The following is a 23174-nucleotide window of genomic DNA, read 5'->3' on the forward strand; positions in this document are numbered from 1 at the left end:
TGAATTCAGCTTGGAGCAGAAGAAAATAAAACTTCAGTCGGCACATAAATCTTTCATTTACTTACATTTAAAACCAATGAAACAGTGCAATTTTGCCTTCTTCTTCTGTAATTTACAAATGGTTAAAATTATTTTCTTGGCAGAAACATCCATTTCTTAACTGCTTAGTGCCCACGCTGGCAGCACCAGGCTGCAGCAATGGCTGTGTAAGTACCAGTGCTCGCTTTGGAAGTACCAAGAGGGGCTGGATGAAGAACTTGAGATGCATAATTTATTCAGTGAATATAGGCCTTTTCTGTGCTTGCAAAAACTCCGGGGAAGGCAGGTGGGCTTGGTTGGTGTTTTTTTAATAGTTTGCTGAAATTCTTTAAGGAACTGTAGTGTGTTTGCATGCTGTACCTGTGTGCCAGGTACAAACACACGGCTTGTTAAGAAAGGCGTTTTAATGTTGTTGAGGTATGGGGTTTGCGTGGCCTGCCCGGACAGGTGCCTGGACGGGTGCATGGCACCTCTTCGGCTCTGGCACCTGCAAAGGGCAAATGTTGGGAAAGAACTTCTAGTCAGTGCCGAGACACTTGTCTAACATCCACAGTTCAGCTGGCTCTATTTCGCCTGAATGTGCCTGAAATCTGCAGCACCTCACGCGTCTGGAAAAAAAATCATAGCGTACGCGGGGGTTGGCAGTCATTAGAGATCTGCGAAAGCGCGTGAAAAATGACATGCTGCGCGGCCGTGCGCTGACCGGGGCACCGGCCTGCCGCTCCAGCCCGCCGGGCCGGACCGGGCCGGGCCGGACGGGGGGCCGCCGTTCCCCTCCGCAAACTTCCCGGGGCACAAAGTTTGCCGGCAGTTCGCCGCCCGCCCGCGGGGAGGGTGACAGGGCGCAGCGCGGGGGGAGCGCCCTCCCCGCCGCCCCCTCCCCTCCCCTCTGCGGCGCGGCGCGGCCCCGCCCCGCCGGCAGCCCCGCACCGGGCGGCCGCGGCCGCAGCGCCCCCGCCGCGGGAGGGGAGCGCAGGGGGCGGCGGCGGGGGCGGCCCCCGCGCTGCGCCGCGGCCCGTGCGCGCCGCTCGGCGGCGGCCCCGCCAGCGCTCGGCGGCCGGTGTCCGCATCCCTGCGTCCTCCCGGCGCGCTCCCTCACCTCGGCGGCGATCGCCTCCCGCCCGCCCCCGCCCTCCCCTCCCCCGCACCGCCACACGCACACGCACTCCCGGCGCTGTGTGCGAGGGCGGGCGCCGGGAGACGGGCGGCGAGCAGTGCGCCGGCAGAGACCACCGCGCACACGCACGCACACACACACACACACTCACACACACTCACTCACTCACTCCCGCCCGCCCTCCCTCTGTGCCTGCTCCTTCCTCGCCCCCCGCCGCCTCCCCTGCTCCCCCCTCCTCCTCCTTTCTCTGCAACGAGCTAGAAAGAGAGAGAGGGGGGAAAAAAGCCACTTACAGGTATTTGTTTAGTGGATCGGCGGCTTAATTTATCCCCCCCGCCCCCCCCACCTTCCCCACCGCCCCTCGCAGTTTGTTTACAAGTATCAAAGTTGTAATTGAGGAGCTGCCAAGGCACATCTGGATATTTTTCTTCTTCTTCTTCTTTGTGTTAGGGACTGATGTGCAACTAATTAAAGGCAGACAGGCTGGTAGCGTCTGCACACTCAAGCCCCCCCAAATAAAGAGCCTGGTAAGTGACTGGTTTGCTTCCCCCCCTCATCTTTTCCCCCCTTATTCTTCGCGGTTTTTTTTTCTTTTGTTTTTTGGCTTTTGTGTGTGTGTGGTTTCGGGTTTTACTTGTGCGGTTTTTTTAGAGGGATGGGTTGTTTGTTTTTTTTTTTTTTAAATTTTGTGGGTTTGTGGGGGTGCTCTTTTTTTTTCTTGCTCTTGTTATCTGGGATCGTAAAAGTAGATTAATGCTAGACTTGGGCAATAAAAGGCGTAGCTATATTAATTTATTAATTAATCTGCACCCGCCCCTCCTCCTGAATCTTAAATATGACCTTTGATCTCTCTGTCTTTGGCAGAGCAGACATGCAATATTGAACATGTACGGTCACATTTAGCTTAAGCAGGGACAGAATCGCAAAGCCCGGTTAGCAATTTCTATTTATTTCTTTCATTCGTGGAAAAGAGGGCGATAGTTAGAGGGGGAGGGAAATCAATAACTGCGTCTCGGGTACCCTTTTCATGCTCCGGAGATGCATCGATTAAACAATAATGACCCGGTTGGTGGGCACCATCATTTTCTCGCTGCTGGTGGCAATAAAGCCTGAGAGGGGATCGCGGGGAGAGAAAGGGTAGCCAGCAAGAGAAGGTTTTGTGGAGAGAAGCCAGTTTAATGCTGGGGGAAATAGGGCAAGAAAATGCATATGACTTCTGGCATAAAGGGCTGAACGCTAACATTTTATTCCTTACCAGATGCGTGGCTTTCGTTCACATGGCTGGCAAAACTAGTTTTATTGAGTAGTTGTTATCGAGGACATGCAGCTAGGTTTTCCTTTCTGGAAACGGGAGAGGTTTTGGTTTTGTTTTTTTTTTTTTTTTTTGCTGTAAGCAAATCCTTCGCATCCCTCCACAAGACGACGCTTAGCCTAGAGCTTTCCGGGGCAGCCTTTGTATTGCCACTAGACCTCTGAAGGCAGCGAGAGTCTGGGTTTTTCCCTGACGTGGAAACACAGAGGTGGCTCCTGCGAGCTCGGGGTCTTTTTTTTTTTTTTTTTTCCCGACGGAAGGACGCCCGCCAGTCCCCAGTGCAGCCGGGGGTGAGGTTCCTTCTGTAGATTTACGCTCCCTTCATCTGGATTTGTTTACATAAAGCCCGCTTTCAGTGCACGACGTTGGGAGAAGACGAAGTTTTTGCACTCGGTAGGTTGGGCTGCAAACGGTTCATTAATCTAATTATGATCGTAATTACCGTAATTGATAACCATTTTGAACTAAACATACCAGAGTCTGGAAACTAGACGTAGCCCCACGAGTGTTTCACGAGTGAGCGTTTCTGATAGCCCTGCATCAGAAAAGATGCTGGAAATTGCTGAAGTATTCAGGTAGAGCATCTGGAAAACAAAGAGGCAGTGTTCATAAACTGAGGGCTTTTTAAGTTACGCTTATGTTTTGCTTTAGTTCGCGCAGGCTGCCATAATTTACCTTCCTCATTGCCATGAACTAAAATACCCCCCTTCACCTCCCTGGGGGAGAAAGGGGACGGTAGGAAATAAAACGGACGCCGTGTCATTAGCCCCCTCCTAAACTTTCCTAGCCTGGAGCAGAAAGCCATCTTTCCCCGATGAGGGCTAGTTCAGCAGGTACAGCGACGTGCCCTCCCGATCGTTCCCGGGCTGTCTCTCGGCGAAGCCCCCTGCCCCGCGGTGCCCACGGAGGGGCTGTCCCCGTCTCGGTGTGTGTGTCCCCAGCCCTCCCTGCGCAGCCCCCGGCGGCGGTGACGGGGAATCCTCCCCGAGAGGCTGGGATAAATACTCCGTCGTTAGTACAGCTGCAGGCGCCGGGATCACAAGCTGTGAAATTGCTTAAGTATTTTTTTTTTTTAACCTAGCCCCGTGCCCCCCGCGGCCTGCAGGCAGCCCTCCCGTACCCGAAGGTGGCGGGGGGGTCGGGGAAGCCGGTGCCGCCGCTACCAGCGCCCGGCGGAGCCAGCTGTGCCGGCAGGCAGCTAATGACCGCCGGGCTCAGAAGGACACCGTGGCAGCTGGCGGCTCCCTCCCCCACCTCCCTCTTTTTTTCTTTTTTTCTAATTCCTTTTATTTATTTTCCCCCTCGCTCTTTCTCCCTGCCTTTTCATTTTTCCCGGTGCTGGTAGGTGGGCAGCTCCCGGACCCCGTGTCGTGTCCCCCGCCCCCCACCTTGTCCCGGGACCGGGTTTGCTCCACCCGGGCCGGCGCTGCGAGCCCTCTGCCCGCGGGTACGGCGACGTGTGGCCCCCCCCACCGCGTGTGCTCCCCCCTTCCCCGGGGTGGCCGTGGGCGGCCGTCAGCGCCCCCCGCGCGCGCACCCCCTCGGAAATGACTTTTTGTGTTTCAGCTGCGGCAGCTCCCGTGAGGATGCCGGAGGAGCGGCTGCCCGGCCGAGCACCGACCGCGGGGATGCGTCCGGAAGAGGAGGATTAAACGCGCCCCCCCCCACCCCCCCACCCCGTCCCTCTCCCCCCGGCCCCCAGCCCTCCCCGTCCCGTCCCTTCCCGCCGCCACCCCCCGCCCCGGCCACCATGAACACCAACGTGTGCGTGGAGAGCGGCCCCAACCCCGAGGCGCCGGGGCTGCCCAAGGACAGCCACCTGCCCGAGGGGGCCCTCAACAGCCTTGTGGATTACAACTCGGAGATGGAGAGGTACCGCTCCTTCGCCACCTTCTACAAGACCAACGGCGGCGCATTCCCCCAGGCGGCCAAGATCGCCCGCATCACCACCCCCATCTTCCCCAGCGCGGCCGCCGCCGCCGCCGCCCGCATCGGCATGTCCCCCTGGAACTGCGACACCGCCACGGCCGCCGCCGCCACCGCCATGCTCTGGGGCAGCGGCGGCGGCGGCGGCGCGGCGGGCGGCGCGAGGAAACCCTCCTCCTCCTCCTCCTCCGCCGCCGCCGCCGCCGCCTCCGCGGCCGCCGCCGCCGCCTCCTCGCTGCACGCCGGCAGGGGCGGCATGCACCACCGGAGCGACTCGCAGCGGCTGGGCAAGCCCGGCTGCCCGCCGGCCGAGCAGCCCGCCCTGCCCATGGCCAACGGCAACTTCCTCTCCACCCTCGCCCCCGAGCACTGCCGGCCGCTGGCCGGCGAGTGCATGAACAAGCTCAAGTGCGGCGCCGCCGAAGCCGAGATCATGAACCTCCCCGACCGCGTCGGCACCTTCTCGGCCATCCCGGCGCTGGGCGGCCTCTCCCTTCCCCCCGGGGTCATCGTCATGACGGCCCTGCACTCCCCCGCCGCGGCCTCGGCCGCCGTCACAGACAGCGCCTTCCAGATCGCCAACCTGGCGGACTGCCCGCAGAGCCACGCCTCGGCCTCGCCCGCCTCCGCCCTGGGCGCCGCCGCCGGCGCGGGGGGCGGCGGAGGCGGCGGCGGTGGCGGCGGAGGCGGAGGGGGGGCCGGCGGCACCGGCGGCGGGGCCGGGGCCGGGGCGGGCAACCCCGCCAAGAAGAAGCGGAAACGCTGCGGGGTGTGCGTGCCCTGCAAGCGGCTCATCAACTGTGGAGTCTGCAGCAGTTGCAGGAACCGCAAAACGGGACACCAGATCTGCAAATTTAGGAAATGTGAAGAGCTTAAGAAAAAACCGGGCACTTCGTTAGAGGTCAGAGGAGATGATTTCTTTTTCCCCAGCCTCCCGCCGTCCCTCCTCAACCCCCTGCCCCCGCCCCTTCAGTGCTTCTTGTCTAGCTTCAAGATGCAGCATCCCTTCTCCGAGGCCTCCTTCAGGCTCTGAGGGAGCCCCCGCCGCGGGCGCGGCTCCCCGCGGCGCGGCCCCGCCGCCCGCCCCTCTCCGCCCCGCAGGGAAGAGAAACGCCGCCTCCCGCGGCGCCCCGCCGAGCCGGCCGCTGGCCCCCGGCCCCGGGCCGAGGAGGGACGGCCGGGGGGCGCCGGCCCCCGCCCCGCCAGCTCGTGGCCGTTCGGAACGATGCTAACCTGGTTTACCTGCCGTGCTGTTTCCATAAGACTGCTGGCTCTCTGGTTTCATTTTGGTTTTTTTCTTCTTTTTTTAAAATTTCAATCTCTTCCCCCCTTTTTTTTTTCCTTTCTTTTTTTTTAGTTAATGGCAATCATGACGATTCGGGGAGGTTTGTAGGAGCGGGGAGGTGGGAAAGGGAAAGTTTTAGCTGAACACCAGGTTCTCACTGTCAGAAGTTCAGGGAAAGCGTTGGCAAGTTCTTCTCCAGGTTGGCTGGTAGCAATGTGTCTCAGACAGACGACGGGCCACGGAGCCCAGTAGTAGGTGAAACGCACCCAAGTGATCTCTTTGGCAATGTCTTTTATGAAATAACCTGCTCGTGGTGTATTAAACACAATGGAAGAATAGCACAGGTATGACTGAACTGATTTCTGGCTGAACTGTATGTGGGGTTATTTCTACAACGTTTCCTCGGAACTGACAATGTATTGTGTTCCCCAAAGCTGTAACAACAGGTTTTCAGATTTGCTAGACGTACGAGAAACAGGCAGATCCCGTGTCGCAGACATTTCGGTTATTGTATTGGGTACGACAGACAATGGGAACCAAAATACACAACCGTGAGGAAAATGGCAATTGGATGGTATCGTTAGGGGAAGGGAACAAGTGAGAGGAAAGACTAGTAATCATACTTAATTCCTTGTCATTATAAAAATTATAGTGTTGCTGGTTCAACACACATCTCAGATGCATCTGAAGGTGTCGAGGATGATGGATTTAGTACAGAGGAGTAGTGTGTGGCGGGTGACACCAAGATTTGTAGTCACAGAAATCAGCAACTAAGTGAGAAATTGCAACTTCCCTCTCACTCTGTGTGTGTGTGCCTGTGTGTGTTTGCATAGCAGTTTATTCCCTTGCTCATTGCTTGCAGTTCTTCTCTCCAAGAAGAGATGGGATGAGGGATTCCAGGGAAAAAGCAACACTTAGAGCCAATTAATTTGTTCTGTGTTAAATAAATTGAGATAATAGTGTTGGTATTGACACTGCCATGGGACAAAAGCAACATTTGGGGGTTCACTGACATTTGGCTGACAGCATTAACTCTTTCCTAACCAGCCTCATCAAAAGAACGAATTAATTCCTTCTTGCAAGAATGAAATCTCCTTGCTGAAAGTTTAATTCGTAGCTCTGCATCCTTTTAGCTCTTTTTTTGTGAATGGTGACCCAGCATTGTTAACACAAAAACCAGGATGGACTTCCTAGGGGATAGAAACTAGACTGGGTTTTCAGCTCTTGTTTTTCTCAATAATATGCCTTTGGTTTTGTAGTAAGTTTGCAAAAAGGATAGTTAACACCCTGGTCTGTTAATGCTGAGTATAGCCTAAAGACTCCCTGAACCAGAGGCATGGAGAATTCCCCCGACACTACCCAGCACTGAGAGTGCCTTTGTGTGCCAAGTTCCCTCATTAGGCTTGCAAACCAGGGTGCTGCTGGGATTTAATGTTTGTGATAAATGATAGGTTCTGATGGTTTATCGATTTGTGCAGAAAGTGAGCTATCTCTGGAAGAAATGAATTTGTACATTATCAGATCTTCCTGTGGGTTTGTGTGCATCTCTGAGCACTTTTCCAGAAGTTCCTAGCTCCTGACAAAGGTGTTTGGTGGTGTTCAAAACTTTTCAAGCTTGCTATGAGAATGCCTCCTGTTAAAATTGTTTAACCACTGTGACTAGTAAAACCCATGGTTTAATTAGCCACTTGTGTGCTCTCATAACCACCTGCCTTCACTTGTTTTCTTCATTCTCTCTTTCCCCCGCTTGCTCTCTCCTGTTTGTGCTCCGTCAGATACGTAAACACAAAAGCTTCTCTGCTGCTGTACTGTGACTTGAAGGAAACAGGTTTCTCTTTCCAGCTGTGGAGTTGTCAGTAAGGCATCGCTTCTCTGCAGGTCATGGCCCATCACAGTTTTGTCACAGGATGTGGCTAATTTCTTTATAGAGGTGTGGTTTGCCAGTAGGAGAGGAAGAATAACTTATTTACATGGTCTTTTCCTTATGCTTTCTTTCTTCTTTATAAAGAATTAAAATTAATAGAGTGACAGAAGGGCTGCCTACAGCACAGTTGCAGCAGCAGTGCTCTGGCTGTATGGCCATCAACTGGAAGGGTGTCAGAGGGTGACAGAGCCCCCACGAAGGCCCTGCAGCAGCAGAGTTGGTGTTGGGGATGGCAAGGGCAGCCTCCCTGCAGAGTGAGTGCCTGGAGCGACTCTTGGCCTGTGCTCCCAGGGAATCCATCACTCTGCATGGATGGTCCCCTGGCAACTCGGTTGGCACGCTTCCATGGATATGTGTTAAGGATTGAGGGGCTCACATTCCACTATACACTTAGGTGACTCATGAATTGTGCTTGACAGTGGCTGCAAAGTGCAGGGGTGATTTACAGCAGGGGGTGGAACCATGTTTAAAAACAAATGAAAAATTAGAAAAATACCAATAAACCGTAAACTGGCTGACCCCACAGAAACCATTTCTCTTTTTCCTTTAAATCTCATCTACTGGTGCAATGAAGGCATAGGATATAACTCTCAAAGATAGTATATGAAGGTGAAGACAGATTCACGTGAATGCTTTCCAGTTCCTGACCCTTGCATTTTTCATGGAATGCTTCTCGCCCAGCATTTTTTTTAAAAACACTTGAATTTTTTTTTTCCCTACTTTTCTTGTGCTGTTTTCACATTAAAAGTGTCCCAATGCTCTAGTATTTTTCATAGAATGTTATTATTACTAGGAAATTTTATGTACAGCAATAATAAATCTATAAAAATCAGATTGACGTCACGTTGCACGCTTCCTACTTGTGTATGTATATTCTGTGTTCATTCAGATTTACAATCGGTTTAAAGAGACGTAATCTTTATTTACCCATAGAGACTACTTATTTTCCTCTGATTGGTGCACATGTCTGTAACTTCTGCTGCAGGTTATGAAGATTAGGTACCTGGTGGTAGCTCGCGTCCTTCTCTTTTTCAAGCGAACCCCATTCAGTGTGTGAGTCTCAGTTGCCCCAGCGCTCATTTTCATTAGTGTGACAGCAAGGTCAAGCAGAGAGGCTGACTTGCGTTGGCAGGGGCTGAGGGCTCCTGCCAAATGTGAAATATCAGCTGTTTAGGCATGCTGTCATCGTAGCGGGCACCACTTGCTCCCTTTGTAACAGCCCAGCTAATTGATATGTGCGCTATTAAAGTGAGCGTTTGCATACCAACCTGATTGAGTCAATACCAGCCTCCAAATCTGAGGCAGTTGGCTGAGCTGCGCTTCAAGCCAGTGGGATTTTGAGATGGCCTTCTCCAGGGATAGGTTGTGATGATTGATTTCAGCAGGAACGGCGTCTGATCCTGAAAGTCTTAACACCATATGGCATTGCCACGGGGGAGAGAGGCTGCGCTGGCAACCTCCGAACTTGCACTTCGTGTTGCGGTAGCGCGTGCGAGCGCTGTTAAGGGAAGACTGCTGAGCTCTGTGGATAGGGGTCAATTAGTAGGGGCCTCAGAGGAAGCAATTTCCCCGCTGTCTATCTGGCTTTAAATTACATGCACAAGTTAAGTGACGGCATGATGGAATTGAGCAGTGGTGAGGGGGAACTGTAAAGTCTGATAAGAAGCAGGCAGCTAACACGATCCAGCGGGGTAACTGGAAGGTGGAAAGAAAGACAACCTTGTAGCTCGTGTTGCCGTTCATCCCTAAACATCAGCAGTGCTGCTGTATGACAGGCTGTCTCTCCTGCCTGCCACTGTCTCGTAGCCCTCCATCTGGCCGAGGCTCCCTCTGTGCATGTGTTAAACACTTTGCAAAAGGGCAAAAAAGCAGTCCTTGTTCCCGGGCGTTTACAGCTGGAGCAAGAAATGCCATCTGCCCCGAGCGCAATTTACATTGGCGTTGGCTGCAAAGCCCTGAGAGCTGTTTTTTCCCCTCTTTCCTCCTTGTTTGTGACCCTGGTGCTCTGCCAGGGTTCTCTTGTTCTTCTGTTCCCAGGCCTGAGCCTGCAGGGAGTGTGCCTGGTGCTGAACTGCCTGCTAGCACCATAAGAGAGCCTTCACCGGGTGACTGTGGTGCTCATGCTTGGGGCTTCCAACATGATGCGTGATCCTGCTGTGACAGTGTGAGCAGGGAGGGGAGGAAGTGAGAGGCAGGACTAGATCTGACCTTTGTTGGACATTTTGCCATGAAGTTTTGTCACTTTCATTCAGACACTGCCACAGAATTTCATTCAGATGTTTGGGATAAACATGCGTTCTATGATGAGTTTTCCTTTTGACCTCTGGAGGTTCTTGGGGACAGTACCAGGCCTCCTATTGCCACCTCCAGCAGAGACCAGAGCAGCTACATCTTTTCTCACCAGTGCCTGATCTCTGCTGCTCAGAAATCTCTTTTCAGGGAGTTAACCTTCTGCATTAGGTTCATGTCTTGCAGGGCAGGAATGTGCTCCAGTTGGTGGGAGTCATGGGGTGGAGGAATATGTTTAGAGCCCAGAGGAGAAAAACTTTTGGTCCTCTTGCAGTTCTGGCAGATGATTGCAGGTGATTTCCTCTGAAATGTGGTTGGATGGTTTACCGTTTCGTATGTTGCTGTTTCCCTTTCCTCGTGTGATACTTTCAAAGCAGAGAAAGTGCCCAAACCCCATGACATCACTGTTCAGATTAGAGTATAAATGGCTGCTTGATACATTGTGCATACTGTTAAGGGGAGGCAAAAATTAAGTTACTCCTGCCTAAGAAAATCTCTTAGTGGTGGGATTTGGTACTGAACTAACCAGCATTTGAAGAAATTTTCAAAATTTTAGGCTAGTCAGGGACTTAACAGCTTCTTTTATACAAACACTGCTTTCTACTTGCATTGAAAATCGCTTGCTTTAAATCATTGAACTATGATTGTTTGCTAGTGAAATTGTCTGTATGGTAAGAAAGGTTAACTGGTTGCAGTGGTTCTGAATTTTGATTGCACTCAGTAGTTCTTTGCATGGTTTTCTAAGTACTGGTGTAGGTTATACACTTGGAACATCAAGATTCTGTGCCAGACTCTGGATTTCAGTGTTGTGACTGTCTAATCTATTTTTTTAAGCTGACATAATGAAATCTCTATGCACTGTTTAGGCTGGTCAAGCTACATGTGTCATGAGAAAGATGATGAATGAGGGTGGTTTGGGATTTTTTTGAGCAGTAATTAGCATAATAAGTGTCTTTTTTTTTTCTTTTCTGTTTTTTTCCCCCAAATCATCTCAGTCACTTTGAACTAGATTTTTCAGTTAAAGGTACATAAAACCATCATGACTTGGAGTCCTATGCCAGCTACAGGATGTTTGGAAAATCTTTTTCAATTCTGTGTTTGTACAAATTGTTGTAGACTATACACATCATAGTGTATAGTCTCCTTATATGAATCATAGCCTGATTCATATAAGGAGACTTTGTTTAAGTTGGTAGATATGTGAATGTCATGCTTCATGCCACTGATTAGGGGTGAGTAACAGTAAGGAACAGTCTCAGTTTTTGTCTGCTTATTCATGTATGTTCGTACTATTGGATCTTGGGGTCACTTTCCATGCAATTCTGTTTGCTAAGTGCACACCTAACACCTTTACTGAAGTCAGGGAAGATCTTGCTCAGCTGGAGAAGTCAGGAAGCAATCTCTTGGTACTGGGGAAAGAAAAGGATCAGAAACTTTTTTTTTTTTTTGTCAGAAAACAACATCCTGGTATTGCTTCTTGGTTTAAAAAAAAAAAAAGTGCCCTAAAGAGTTGAAAAAAGGTTGATATTATTTTCTGTATACTATGTCATGCATTTATGTATGGCAATGACTAAGAACAGGTCTTTTTCAAATATCCTACAAATTTGTATTGTTAAAAAGAAAACTAGTCGTGTTCCAATTCTTAACATGCATATATTTCAAGAGTTAGTCTTGGTGAAATAATTCTAAGCAGGCAAACCTAGAATGTACACCTTAAAGACTCATCAAATACAGCATAATCCTTTTGATCACTGGTTGGCATGGGAAATGGCTGCTGCTTGCATAGGGATAAGCTTTTTGGATGTACCCAAGCGAGTTGGGAGAAGTAAGTAACTTGTGTTACTGTAGCCTTGTTACTGGTGGCTAATAATTCCTAAGCCAGCAACTATGTGCTTCAAACTGGCAGTGGACACCATGTCTCCTGAGGAGTGCCATCACCCAGGGAAAGCATTTCTCTGCTTCTGTAGTGTCTGTGTTTTTGATAGCTCATCTGCTTGGATGATTGTACTGAACCACAATGTCTTGAAGCATGGAGCTTCCTTTGACACCTTTTCTGCTATTTGAGAGCCCTGACGGCATGTCTGCCTTCTCTCTTCTTTTGGGTACTTCAATTGTTTTCCACAGTCATATCTTGTTCAGTCACATGCAAACACCTGTCCTGAAATTGAATTACTCTGCGGTGTAATCTAAAGTCATCCCCCATTTCAGCATCCTGTGCTTTCTGTTGTGTGTTGAGTTATGTTGCACTGTACTTCAGATGCGACAGCCATTTAATAATGTTGAAGCCTTAGCTCTGCAGGGGCTAAAAAGATCCCAGCAGGCTTGTTAACTTCTACTCTCAGACATTATGGGAAATATTTTCTCCTCCCTGGAACTCTTTGGCATCCTCTTAATTAACACTATAAAAATCCATAGCCAGGTATGCGTGAAGCCTGTTTAATTCTTTTGCAGTTTTCCAGAGTTTCTCTGTTCCTTCATCTTTAACCAGACAGTGGTGCCAAGTGAGATATGAGAACATAAAAGGAATAAAGGCAGCCTGGGTCATGCTGGATACTGTGTTCTTGTCAGGCAGCGTACTCATCAAGTGCCTTTCCCATACTCACCATAGGATCTTATTTTTTCCCTGCTCTACTCAGTATTTCTCTTTATCTCAATCTCTGAAGTGTTGGGTATTTTAGAACTTTGCACCTCTCCTTTCTCAGGACAGTATTCTTTTCTGCTTCAGACTGCTGTGGTTATGGTGTCTGTTGTACTTCTACTGGGATCCCCACTAACTGGTATCAGACTTCATTTGACTAGAAGTTATCTTTCTATATATTTGGCTAAGAAGCTATCTGTGACAGAGATGAGAGAGATTATTCACTGGTTTAGGAGGTGGAGAAGCCGTATTAAAATTTGAGGAGGATAGAAGAAGTTAATAAATACTAGAAAATGGGATAAATCCGAGGGAGTTCAGGATGGATATCACTTAAGATGAGGGCAGAGGAGGAGGAAAGAAGAGCTGCAGAGTGCTCAAACAGAGGAGGATTCCAGAGTGGCTGAGGGTTGGTTATAATGTCTGAAGCCTCAGTGATGCGGTACCTACTCCTCCACAGGGGTGACTTATTTACCATGGGACAGACTGAGTGCTGAAGGGTGCAGTGGTAGGGCTGAAGATGCAGTGACATTTCCCTTGCTGAGAAGAGCATGAGGTGTATTTGCTGCTAGGAGTAATAAATTAGTATTCAGTGAGATGCTTGAAGAGCTCACAAGTAACCATCTTCCCAAAACTTCTGCAGGGGAAAGCCAAGACTTCACAGAGCTGAAGGAAACCTTGTTGAAGTTAAGCAGGGCTTTCCCCATGCCCTTGTGGATATCATAAACCAGTTTTTAAAATTCATTTTAAAAAAATTGACTGGAGTTTGCAGAGAGAATTTTAATATCAGGGTGAGCTTTTGGTGTGGGTGGAGTCTTGTCTTCCAAACAAGTTGTTCAAGGGGTAAGAAAATGAGAAAGGCATACACACAGAAAAGCCAACAGATATGAAAGAGAGAGGGGAAGCTTGCAAAGGAGAGGCTGAAAATGATGATTTCTTGCATGGGGACTTCTTGGTCTTAAAGGTTTCCTTGGTGGTGTGTACTGTGTTTCCTAGGAAAGCTGGAGCATGCTGACAGCATAAAAGTCTGGCACAATGTTAACACAAAGAAATTGCCCCAGTGTCATAAAAAAAATACCCCACAACAACTGCAGTTCAGTGACATCTGTCCTACTCATCCTAACTGTGATGGGAGATTGGAGATTGGGTGCAGCAGCCTTGGCAGATACAGGCTTGGAGGAGAGCTGAACAGCTCTCAGAGTCTGTGTAGAAGCTACAAGGAGGGCAGAGTAAGAGCAATTAAAGATGCTGGAAACAGAAAAGGAGAGGCAAGGAATATACAGAGGATATACATTTTTAAATATGTGATCTCCTAAGCGAGTAGTACTAGTAAAAAAAGGCTTTTAGTTTTAAAGCAAACAAAACAGGAGAAAAATACATTTGGAAGGGTTATGTGACCCACATGGCAGGGGGTGAGGGAGGACTCAGCTACACTATCTCAGTAATGATGTAAAACCCATTCCCTCTACATCACCAGTTCATCTGAGCTCTGGGAGGTGGTGAAATGGTTGGCTGGTTGCTTGGAAGCTGATGTAGAGTAAATTGGAGGTCAAAGTCCAGTGGAGGTCACAGTGTCATGAAAATAATTACTGAGATGGGTCTTAATTGTCATCCTTGCAAATTTCAGAAGACACACTTGGGAAAGAATGGGTTTCAAAACCATTTACAATGTATTAATGTTTCCCTCACCAGTCAGGAATTGTGGTGACCTGTTGTATGAGAGTGTTGCTGCTCCTCTTCCTGCATGTAGTCAGACAATGCATGGTGCTCACCTTGATGCTTGGCTACAAGAGAGCCAAAGTGGCACCTGTGATGGGTCTTAGGCATTGGCTGGTTATACTTCCTCAGCTGAGCTATCAAGTGCTGCATGTGAGTGATGTATTTCTGTATTTCTCCATCCTTTCTTTTTTTTTTTTCTTTTTTTTTTTGCAAGCTTTGCAGAAAAAAAAAAAAAAACAAAAACAAAAACAAAATAAGCAAGCAGAGACCAAGAATTTAATGGATATATTTTTCACTGGCTCTTTTATCAACAGCATATGAAAAATCCCAAAGGACAGAAGCAGTTAGCTAACCAATGAGGCATCATATCTGAGTTTAGGTTCCAAGCAGGAGAAAAAGATACTGAAGCCCCAGCAGCTAAAAGGGAAAGAGATTTAAATTTAGGTTGGGTACTAAGAAACGTGCCTCTCCTCTGCTTGGAGACCAGTCTGTAAGAGATTACTGTACCCCAGGGCAGCAGTTTGGAGGATGATAGAGATGTCAGCCTGTGAGTGCAAAGACTTGTACCACTGGATGATGAACCAGCAGGGATTTCTCATTAATGGAATGAATGTTAACAAGAATAATTCTGTTTTGTGAGCTGGTGTGTGTGGGAAGGATAAATGATAGAGGCTGATGGATGGTCTTCACAGAGATTTGATTAGGGAGAAGGTGAATGGCAGTGTGTGTGTGAGAGAGGGGGAGGTGTGTGCACGTGGTACATCCATTGCAGTAGGCAGGCACACTTCTAGTTGATAATGTCTGCCAGAGAAGTCAGCAGAAGTAACCAGACAGGTCTGGTGTGGATATTTCATTTTTAGTGTCCTGTGCATTGTAGAGTCTTGGGTTTTATGTTGCATGGCGGTAACAAACCTGTATGCAATAATTTCTCTCTAAAACTTTTGTCAGTAACAGAGCTTTCTACTAATAAAGCATTTGACTATTGATATTAATTCCCACAGTCAGTACGGGAGCACTAAATGACACCTTTTCTGACCTGCTTAGTGTCATCTTTGGCTCTAAAGTAACACTTCTAAAGCTTATATGAGCCCTTCCCTGAAAAAGCAGGAGACAGGCCAGACCTACTGGTTGAGAGGCCAGGCATGCAGAACCAGCAGAAACAATCCCTCATCCTTGCCTGAGGCCTTCATATGCTGCTGGAATGCAAATAATAATTGAAAAAAGGCAAAATAGTCACATAAGCTGAGTAGGCACTCCAGCAGAGTTAGCAGCTCTGGCCTCAGGTACAGGGCTAGCTCAAAAAGTGAAGGAACTGCAGGAACTGCTCGAGAGAGATGTAGAAATCGGGAAAGGAACGTGAATCCCTTTGACGGCGAGATGTCTAACCCTAGCCCTCCCCCGAAAAGCCAGACGTTCCCCGCTGCCTTGGGCAGGAAGCCATGAGGAGCCCGGCCGAGCCGAGCGCGGCCAGCTGGAGCTCCGGGCGGGCTGGCAGGTGGCAGGAGCAGTTCCGGCCCGCCGGCCCCGCTGCCAGCCCGCCTGCGGCATGCCCGGCTCGGGGAAGCCCGCGGCCAAGCCTGCTGCCCTCGGGAGCGAGCGAGACGGCAGAGGTGGAGACTTGGCTCCGTGCCTCGGCTCGCTGGCCAAAAGGGCTGCGCTGGCACAAGGGAGGCAGCGCGCTGGAAGGCGTCCGCAGCCAGCTACTCCCAGCCTGGGAGGGGATGGGCAGAGGAGGTGTGCTCCTTCGCAGGGCTCTGCCTGCATCCTGTGCCGTGTGCCGGTACCCTATGCGCACCGCTGCAGTGCTTTAGTGACTCGGGCTGGCCCCTGCGGGTGCTGAGGCCGATGGTGGAGCATGGGAGCTGCTCCCCTTAGAGCTGAAGGTGATGCTCACCGGCACAGAGCGGGGCTCTGTCACTAACATTTCCTGGGACCGAGCTGTTTTTTCTTTGACAGCATTAGTCTGGATTCCTTATGTTTTCTGATCTGTGGTTGCCGTCTGTTTTCCCCAGTGGCATTACGCATTTTTTCAGATCAGGACCCCATTCCCCCAAATTTGATCTCATCTATATAGTGAAAAAAAGGGTAATATATAAAATAAACTGTGGTGTGCAATGAATGTAAATGAGGGATATCTTTGCTCCTTTTTTCTCCCGTGGAGAAACACATTACTTCTCTGACTAATCCTATTGATTTGGCTGGGGAGCTATGGCCTGCTGCTGATGTCAAGTCCAAGTGGCAGGATCCGGCTGTACGGTGGCAGGTCTCCGTGGCCGTTGGCACAAATGCTTTATTCCCCAGCTGACTCCACTGAAATCTCCTGAGGTTACCTCTGAGCAATTTGAGAAGAGCTGGGTTTTCAAACCATGACCCTGACTAAGGGGTACATTTTAAAAATTTCTGCTTGCAATGTCCTGTAGCAAAGGTTTACTTTTCACTCGGTGGAGCTGGCGGCAGAGAAAGTCAAATGAGTTTTCCTAATCTGGTATGTTCTAAATCTGGTTTGTCTCAAATACAGCCTGAGAGATATGCAGTGCAAGTGGAAAAATAACTGCCAGCACGCAGATGCGTGTCCTCTCAGAGCAAATAAAGCTGATTTTTTAAATGAATGTTAAATCTCATCCTTGGTATGGAGGGAGACAGGCCTGTAGCTCAGGTATGGGGAGAGATGTTTTAAGGTGGGCTGTGGAAGAAAGCTCACCACCAAACTTCTGACCCAGCGTACGTGTCCCTTTTTATCTGCTAAGTCCAATAATAAGCTTGTTATTAGAGGACATCTGTTACTGCCTGATAACTCGTACAGCAAGCAGGAGCACAGTGTTGGTGGGCAGCCAGGGATTTTGGCAGCTGTGGGGAGCGGCAGCTTTGTGGACAGTTTCACACCTCGTCCAGATCGGGGCCAGCACATCCCTCCCATGGGCTTGTGGCTGGGTGGGAGGATGCCAGGAGTGTGAGGCGAGGGCTGTTCCTGCACGGAGCTCCCCTGTGCCAGCTGGTGTGCACGTGTGCCAAAGCCTCATCCACTCATCCTCCTGCAGCCACAGCTGGCCCCTCGGTGCCGGGTCAGCGTGGTGGGTCTCCTGGCATACCTCCAGGACAGGCAGCGCAGCAGCTGGGAGAAACGTGCCACATGCTGGGTTCTGCTTTTTCCTTCTGCATTTCTAGGGGATGCAGTTCACACACTAGTTTCTTGCCCCTAAGCCTCCTTGCCTGAAGAAAAACATTCAAGGAGACTGTGTGAGCTGAATCTGAGCGTCATGAGGTTTTCCCCAAAGTCGTTGCTGTAGGTAATGTATATTTATGAGCGGAACAAAGTGGGCTGCAGATACTTTGAAAGGCTGCTTTCCTCTCAGGGTGGCTTAGCATTTAGGCAAGTAAGGAGTGGAGATGCTGTCCAGACTGCATTTGCCACTGGCAGAACAGGCTGGTGCAGGACAGATGGCATCTTCCACCTGCCTTCCTGTATGTCAGGAGATGCTGATGCTCTGTTGTTCAGGAGATGGTTGTCTCTCCAGTACCTAGAGGGAGCCTTCAAGAAAAGTGGAGGTGGACTTTCTACAGGGGCATGTAGTGGTAGGAAAAGGAGAAATGGGTTTAGACTGAAAGTAGGTAGGTTTAGATTACGTATTAGGAAGAAATGCCTTATGCTGAGGGTGGTGAGGCACTGGAACAGGCTGTCCAGGGAAGCTGTGGATGCCTCATCCCTGGCAGTGTTCAAAGCTGAGCTGGATGGGGATCTGAGCAACCTGGTGCAGTGAGTGGTGTCCCTGCCCATGGCAGGGGAGTTGGAGGTGATCTGTAAGGGCCCTTCTGATCCAAATCCTTCTATGATCTTACAGTGCTCTGCAGGTCAGACCACATCCCTCTGCTGGGCTTTAGCCCATCACAGTGTAAGACAGCTCCATTCCAGTAATGAGACTGTACCTATACCACCCATTGTGCCCTGAGCCCAGCTCTTGTCTGGGGAAGGGTCTTTCCAGAGAGGGAAATCGGGGATGGAAAGTGAGTTTTGAATTTGCACCAGTCTGCACTGTTGATGTATGAGCAGTGCTGATGTCATTTCCAGGGTGACCATTGGACACCTGAATTAGCTTGTAGCACTAGAAATACAAGGTGTGACATGAAATAAAGGCCAGTTTGCTTTCCTGCTGGCGGTCATGTGGGCTCTGTGAGACTGATGAGGTGCATAGCTTGCATTCACACAGTGAAAGAAAAGCATACGGGCACTAATTTATGGCCAGTGGTGGTCAGTGTTTGCTTGGCCAGGCTGCTGATTGATTCAAATTGTATTTCATGCAGGGGCCAGGACTTTCCAGCTGAATTGTTTTGGCCACCATAGAGCACCAGATTTCTCAATATCTGACCATATATCTCTTTCTCAATATATATAGATATATTGAGATATACATAGACACACATATACATGCATATATGTGTATATAACTTACCAGGCCAAACTGCTCCTTTTGTGCAAGGCATTTCAAGGAGGGATTGTTCTCCAACTTGAGAAGCTCATGTTGGGTTATCTGCAGATCTTGGTAAGCCCAGTTTTCCCTGTGTTGCTAGCACCAGTCCTGCTCCTTTGGGAAATCTACCAGTTTCATGTCATTTGCCATGTGAATTTCAGACTCATTAACATGCTGCATATTTCTGTGGTTGGATAGGTCTCTGTGAAGACCACCAGGTAGCCCAGATTTTGTTTGACATAGCTCAGTTGCCATATACTTCCCAAAGAGCCTCTGTTGAGCTGGATTGTTTCCAGGGCTCCTCAAGAGGAGCGAGGAGTGCCACATCTGGCTAATAATTTGCTGTAGCCAACATATGATTTTACTTCAATGAGAGCAGGATTTTTGCTCATGGATCAAACATCAAAGGATTCTCGCATAATGCAATATCTTTTAACATTGGTAAAGTATTAGGTCATAATCATGTAGTGCTCTGATATATTTTATTATTCTATTTTATTTCTGAATGCAGTTCACCTCAAATGATTCCCTAGCCTTGTAGAAAATAGTAATACAGGTGACTTACAGTGAGTGTTGGTTGGATAGCTCTGAATTTTTCCTGCACCCTGGCAGCAGCAGCATCCCAAGCAAGTACAGCCAACTTTCCTGATTCCTTGTATCTGTATCACACTGTATCACACCTTTCAGGTGGGTGTGAGACTCAGAGAGCTGAGGAGAGAGGACTCTCTGGCAGGTGGGGCAGGCTTGAGCTCGCCAAGGGCTGGGCTGGGCAAGCAGGCGGGCCTTGGATGAGCAAACCCCACTGTCTGGCATCCCATGCCTCCTTCAGTTGGTCACCCCAGAGGGCAGTGGGAGGCATAATTTTTTACTGAGGGCCGTTGTTGTGAAAATGCAAGCGTTGAAACAGACTTTGGTGAGGAATTTATAGCTCCTGCCAGCATGCCGGGTTTTATGGGCTGTGTGCAGCAAGGGTCTGCTTTTACATTTCCCTTTGGAGCATCCAGACAGATACATAGGTATCCTTTTTCTGCTTAGTTGAGGAGATTTTCTGTTGGTTTCCGTTGCCTGTTTTTTACCTCTTTTCTCCAAAAATGTTGCATGCTTGGTTCCCTATATGAAATTCATTTTTCTAGGCAATTATTAGATTTTCAGATTTCAGATATTTGAGCTACTTCTTCTGCAGTGAAAGCTGGCACATGGGGAGCAGAATAGAAAGTTTGAAAGTGTGGAGGACATTTCATCCCAGGTTTATGTAGGGATCAGTCCCCTCCAGTGCCATGCTTTATGGTATTACCCGCTTGGAGAAGCCAGGGCTGCAGGTTTCTGAGCATCCTCCTGAGAGCAAGGCTGCCGTTTGTCAGCATTTGCACTGGCATGAGCAGTGAAGGCTTTTACAGCAAAACCACACTGATCAACTCTGGTTCTGCTCCTCACCACCCCTCCCTAGGCTTCCAGGGGGATCTGTCTTTCCTGTCACTCAGGATAATCATTCCCCACTGGCAGCACAGAGATCCAGAAATGCTCTGTAATCTCGCTGAGAGTTTGATTCCCCAGCTGGGAGTGCTGGGTTTATACAGGCAAGCAGTAGATGGTCATTGCACTTAAACTTGTGTGTTGGTGTGCTGAACCTCTAAATGGGCTGAAGGGTCTCTCTTTGTCTGCAAATAACCTTGATTCTTGGAGCAGTGAAATCGATGGATTTAATTGCATATACTGGTTAAGATTTAACTTAATCTAGCTGTTCAGTTTTAAAAGATTTCTTTTTTTTTTTTTTTTTGAGGGTGGATTAATAATTCATTCCCAAATTGGTAGTTAGAGCAATGGATATTTAATTGTAAATTTATATCTTTAATTAGAACTTGGTACACAGATGCAAAAATTCCTTATCTTGCAGTTTTTCAAAAGCACACATATTAAACCACAGCCTTGCCCTTCAAAAATACTGTTCTGTGTATTTAAAGGTCTGAATGACCTTTTAATCAGACATTACACCTTTACTTCCAGCTGATATGACAACGTCTGACAGTAACTCAACCTGATGTGGCAAGAAAATAAATAAAAGCCGTCTCAGTCACTATGTCTTTAAATCTCTCTGTCTAGATGTGGTTTTGTATTTAGGCAGATGGACCCACAGCAGAATATTACATTTAGTTTTCAAGTGAAGACAATGTATTGAGTTTAATATGTTTGCACGTTTGACTGTTCTTTTGAGGTCAATTTAGTCATATGATTGTTTCCTGCCATTCCCAACTCCAGCCTCTTCTGCAGCCAAGCTCTTTATAAATTATAAATCTGTAAACCTCGCTCTCAGCAGCCATCTTACAGCCCACACAGACTGCTGTGGATGGTCTAGAAATTGCATTAGCTCTCCTCGGCGTGCCTGGGTGCGAGGGCTGCCGTGCTCTGTCGCTACTTGTGCTCATGCTCACCTCATGTAAATGGGCAGAACAGGGACTGGTAAAGATGGATATGAGCAATTCCTTCTTTTGCACTACCAACACAAAGAGAACTCACACTAGTCAAGGTGATTGTATTCAACACACCAGCTCATTGTCCTTGGAAGTTAATTTTCAGATGATTTATTGAAGTGTAACATTAGTGGAGGGGGAGTGGATATTGAATTGACAACAGGTCAGAGTTCTGATAATACAGCAGAATTATTTTGATCTCTGGTATTTCCAAGTGCTGAAGCAATAAACATAACAATAACAGCTCCCCTTTCATATGTCTTTTACAAAAAGAGAAGCTGTATACTGCTTGAGCCTGTTTATCACAAACTGGGCTAATTATTCAACAAAAAATACATGCCATACTAATGAGCAGTTCCCTGGAATTCAGAAAGTAATATTGTGACACCAAGTACAATGCACATGTACACTGCAGGATCCATGGTCTGTTGGATTTTTACGGAAAAATTAGGAAAACATTAAAAAGGTCTTCTCTGAAGCAAAAAGGATAGAATTCTTTCAAAAAGAGACATGTACTTAAATGTGGCACCAGCAACATCCATGAGAACTTCTTTGTTACAAATATTCATTTGCAAATTTCAAGAGTTTTGCTTTTAGGAGATTTTTTTTCAGATATAACACTATTGTTTTGTGGGTAGTTCTTAATGAAACAAGTATTTGTAAGCTGGGACAGACTGATAGAGTGTCATGTTAGGGTTAGTGTCACTCTCCCCTCCTTGGACAGTGCAGTCATTAATTCTGGAGGAGAGACATGTGGGTCCAGATGCATGGGTTCAGGGGCGCTTTCATCATCTTTTGATGATGGAAATTGAGGATGAGAAGTTCCTCACAGAAATGACACAGCCTTGGCAGGCTCAGTCCCTTCAGCCTCTCATGTAGGTTGTACTTGAAAGCTGTGAAGGGAATTTGCTGCTACTCAAATGTGTTTGGAGGCACCTGGGTGCAAGTGGGTATCATTTTCAGGGTGCAGCAGGTGGGGGAAGGAGGGGGGCAGTAGCTCTGTTTACACAGGACCGTTTCTGTGTAAGCCAAGGTCCTGCACATGTGTGAAAGAAAGGACAGGGGCAGTCCTGGGCAGCACCCCTATGTCAGCACAGTGATTCCCTCACTGGAATGAAGTCATGGATGTTTTCAGTTCTTTCTGCATTGCAACCTAAATGTGGAACAAGGTGAGGTTTGAAAATGCCAACCTCTCCTCCTGAGGTGTATGAAGACACAATGGCACACTTTCTGAGTGGCAGAGCAGGGCCTTTGCTACTCCCCTGTCTCGAGCAAGGTCTTGCCAAAGTGTCTGTTTAACCCACAAACCCACCGAGCCATAGCTGCATGCCCAGTATGCTGGCTCAAGGCAGGGACCATTGTACAACCCTGTGATTATTCTAAAAGCACTGTCTGTTTTCCAGATATTTTTTCTGGTAATGTTTACATTTCCATGACTTCCTTGTTAACAAACTAAGGAGAAGTCAGTGTGCTAGGTGTGTTACATACTGAGTACAATGTATTGCGTGTGATCCTAAAATGGTGTGTGTTTGGAGAAGGATGTTTCTATTAATTGTCAAGCAATGGGAGGCATCGTGTTGTTCCTAGATAACTGAAAGTATGCCTAAAATGTAAAGGAAAAGAACAACTAGAACTCGAGTATGCCAATGCCACAAAAGAAAGCTTAACTTGTTTTCTTGCTTTTTTTTTAGAGAACACCTGTTCCCAGCGCTGAAGCATTCCGATGGTTCTTTTAAGCAGTAGTGTATCTTATTTTCGAGGCAGTCCGAAGTGAATGGCAAGCTAAAGTCTTGTTTTAAGAAACTGCTTAGTCCACCATTGAAGAATATACTCAGATACTATTTTCATTTATGTATAGGGGTTTCCTCAAAAGCAAAAGACAAAAACCTGTGAGCCTGGGGAATTGGCCATCTTCTTCACATTCAGTACACCGATTCTTTCTTTGATGTAACTTAGCTATACTAGTGAAGTTGTTGTCTATTTTTAAAGTGGCT

General features: G+C 48.4%; 1 protein-coding gene across 1 annotated transcript; it reads left to right on the forward strand.

Annotated features, from left to right (window-relative positions):
* Positions 1–4218: 4218 nt before the first annotated feature.
* On the forward strand, positions 4219–22941 carry CXXC4 (CXXC finger protein 4; the record flags this gene model as incomplete). Its single annotated transcript, XM_084204016.1, has 2 exons — positions 4219–5295; positions 22872–22941. 2 exons carry the CDS (start codon positions 4219–4221, stop codon positions 22914–22916), a joined length of 1122 nt encoding a protein of 373 aa, XP_084060142.1. The 3' UTR covers positions 22917–22941.
* Positions 22942–23174: the final 233 nt, after the last annotated feature.

Source organism: Fringilla coelebs (genome assembly GCF_963513975.1).
Source record: "Fringilla coelebs genome assembly, chromosome: 4".
NCBI lineage: Eukaryota > Metazoa > Chordata > Aves > Passeriformes > Fringillidae > Fringilla > Fringilla coelebs.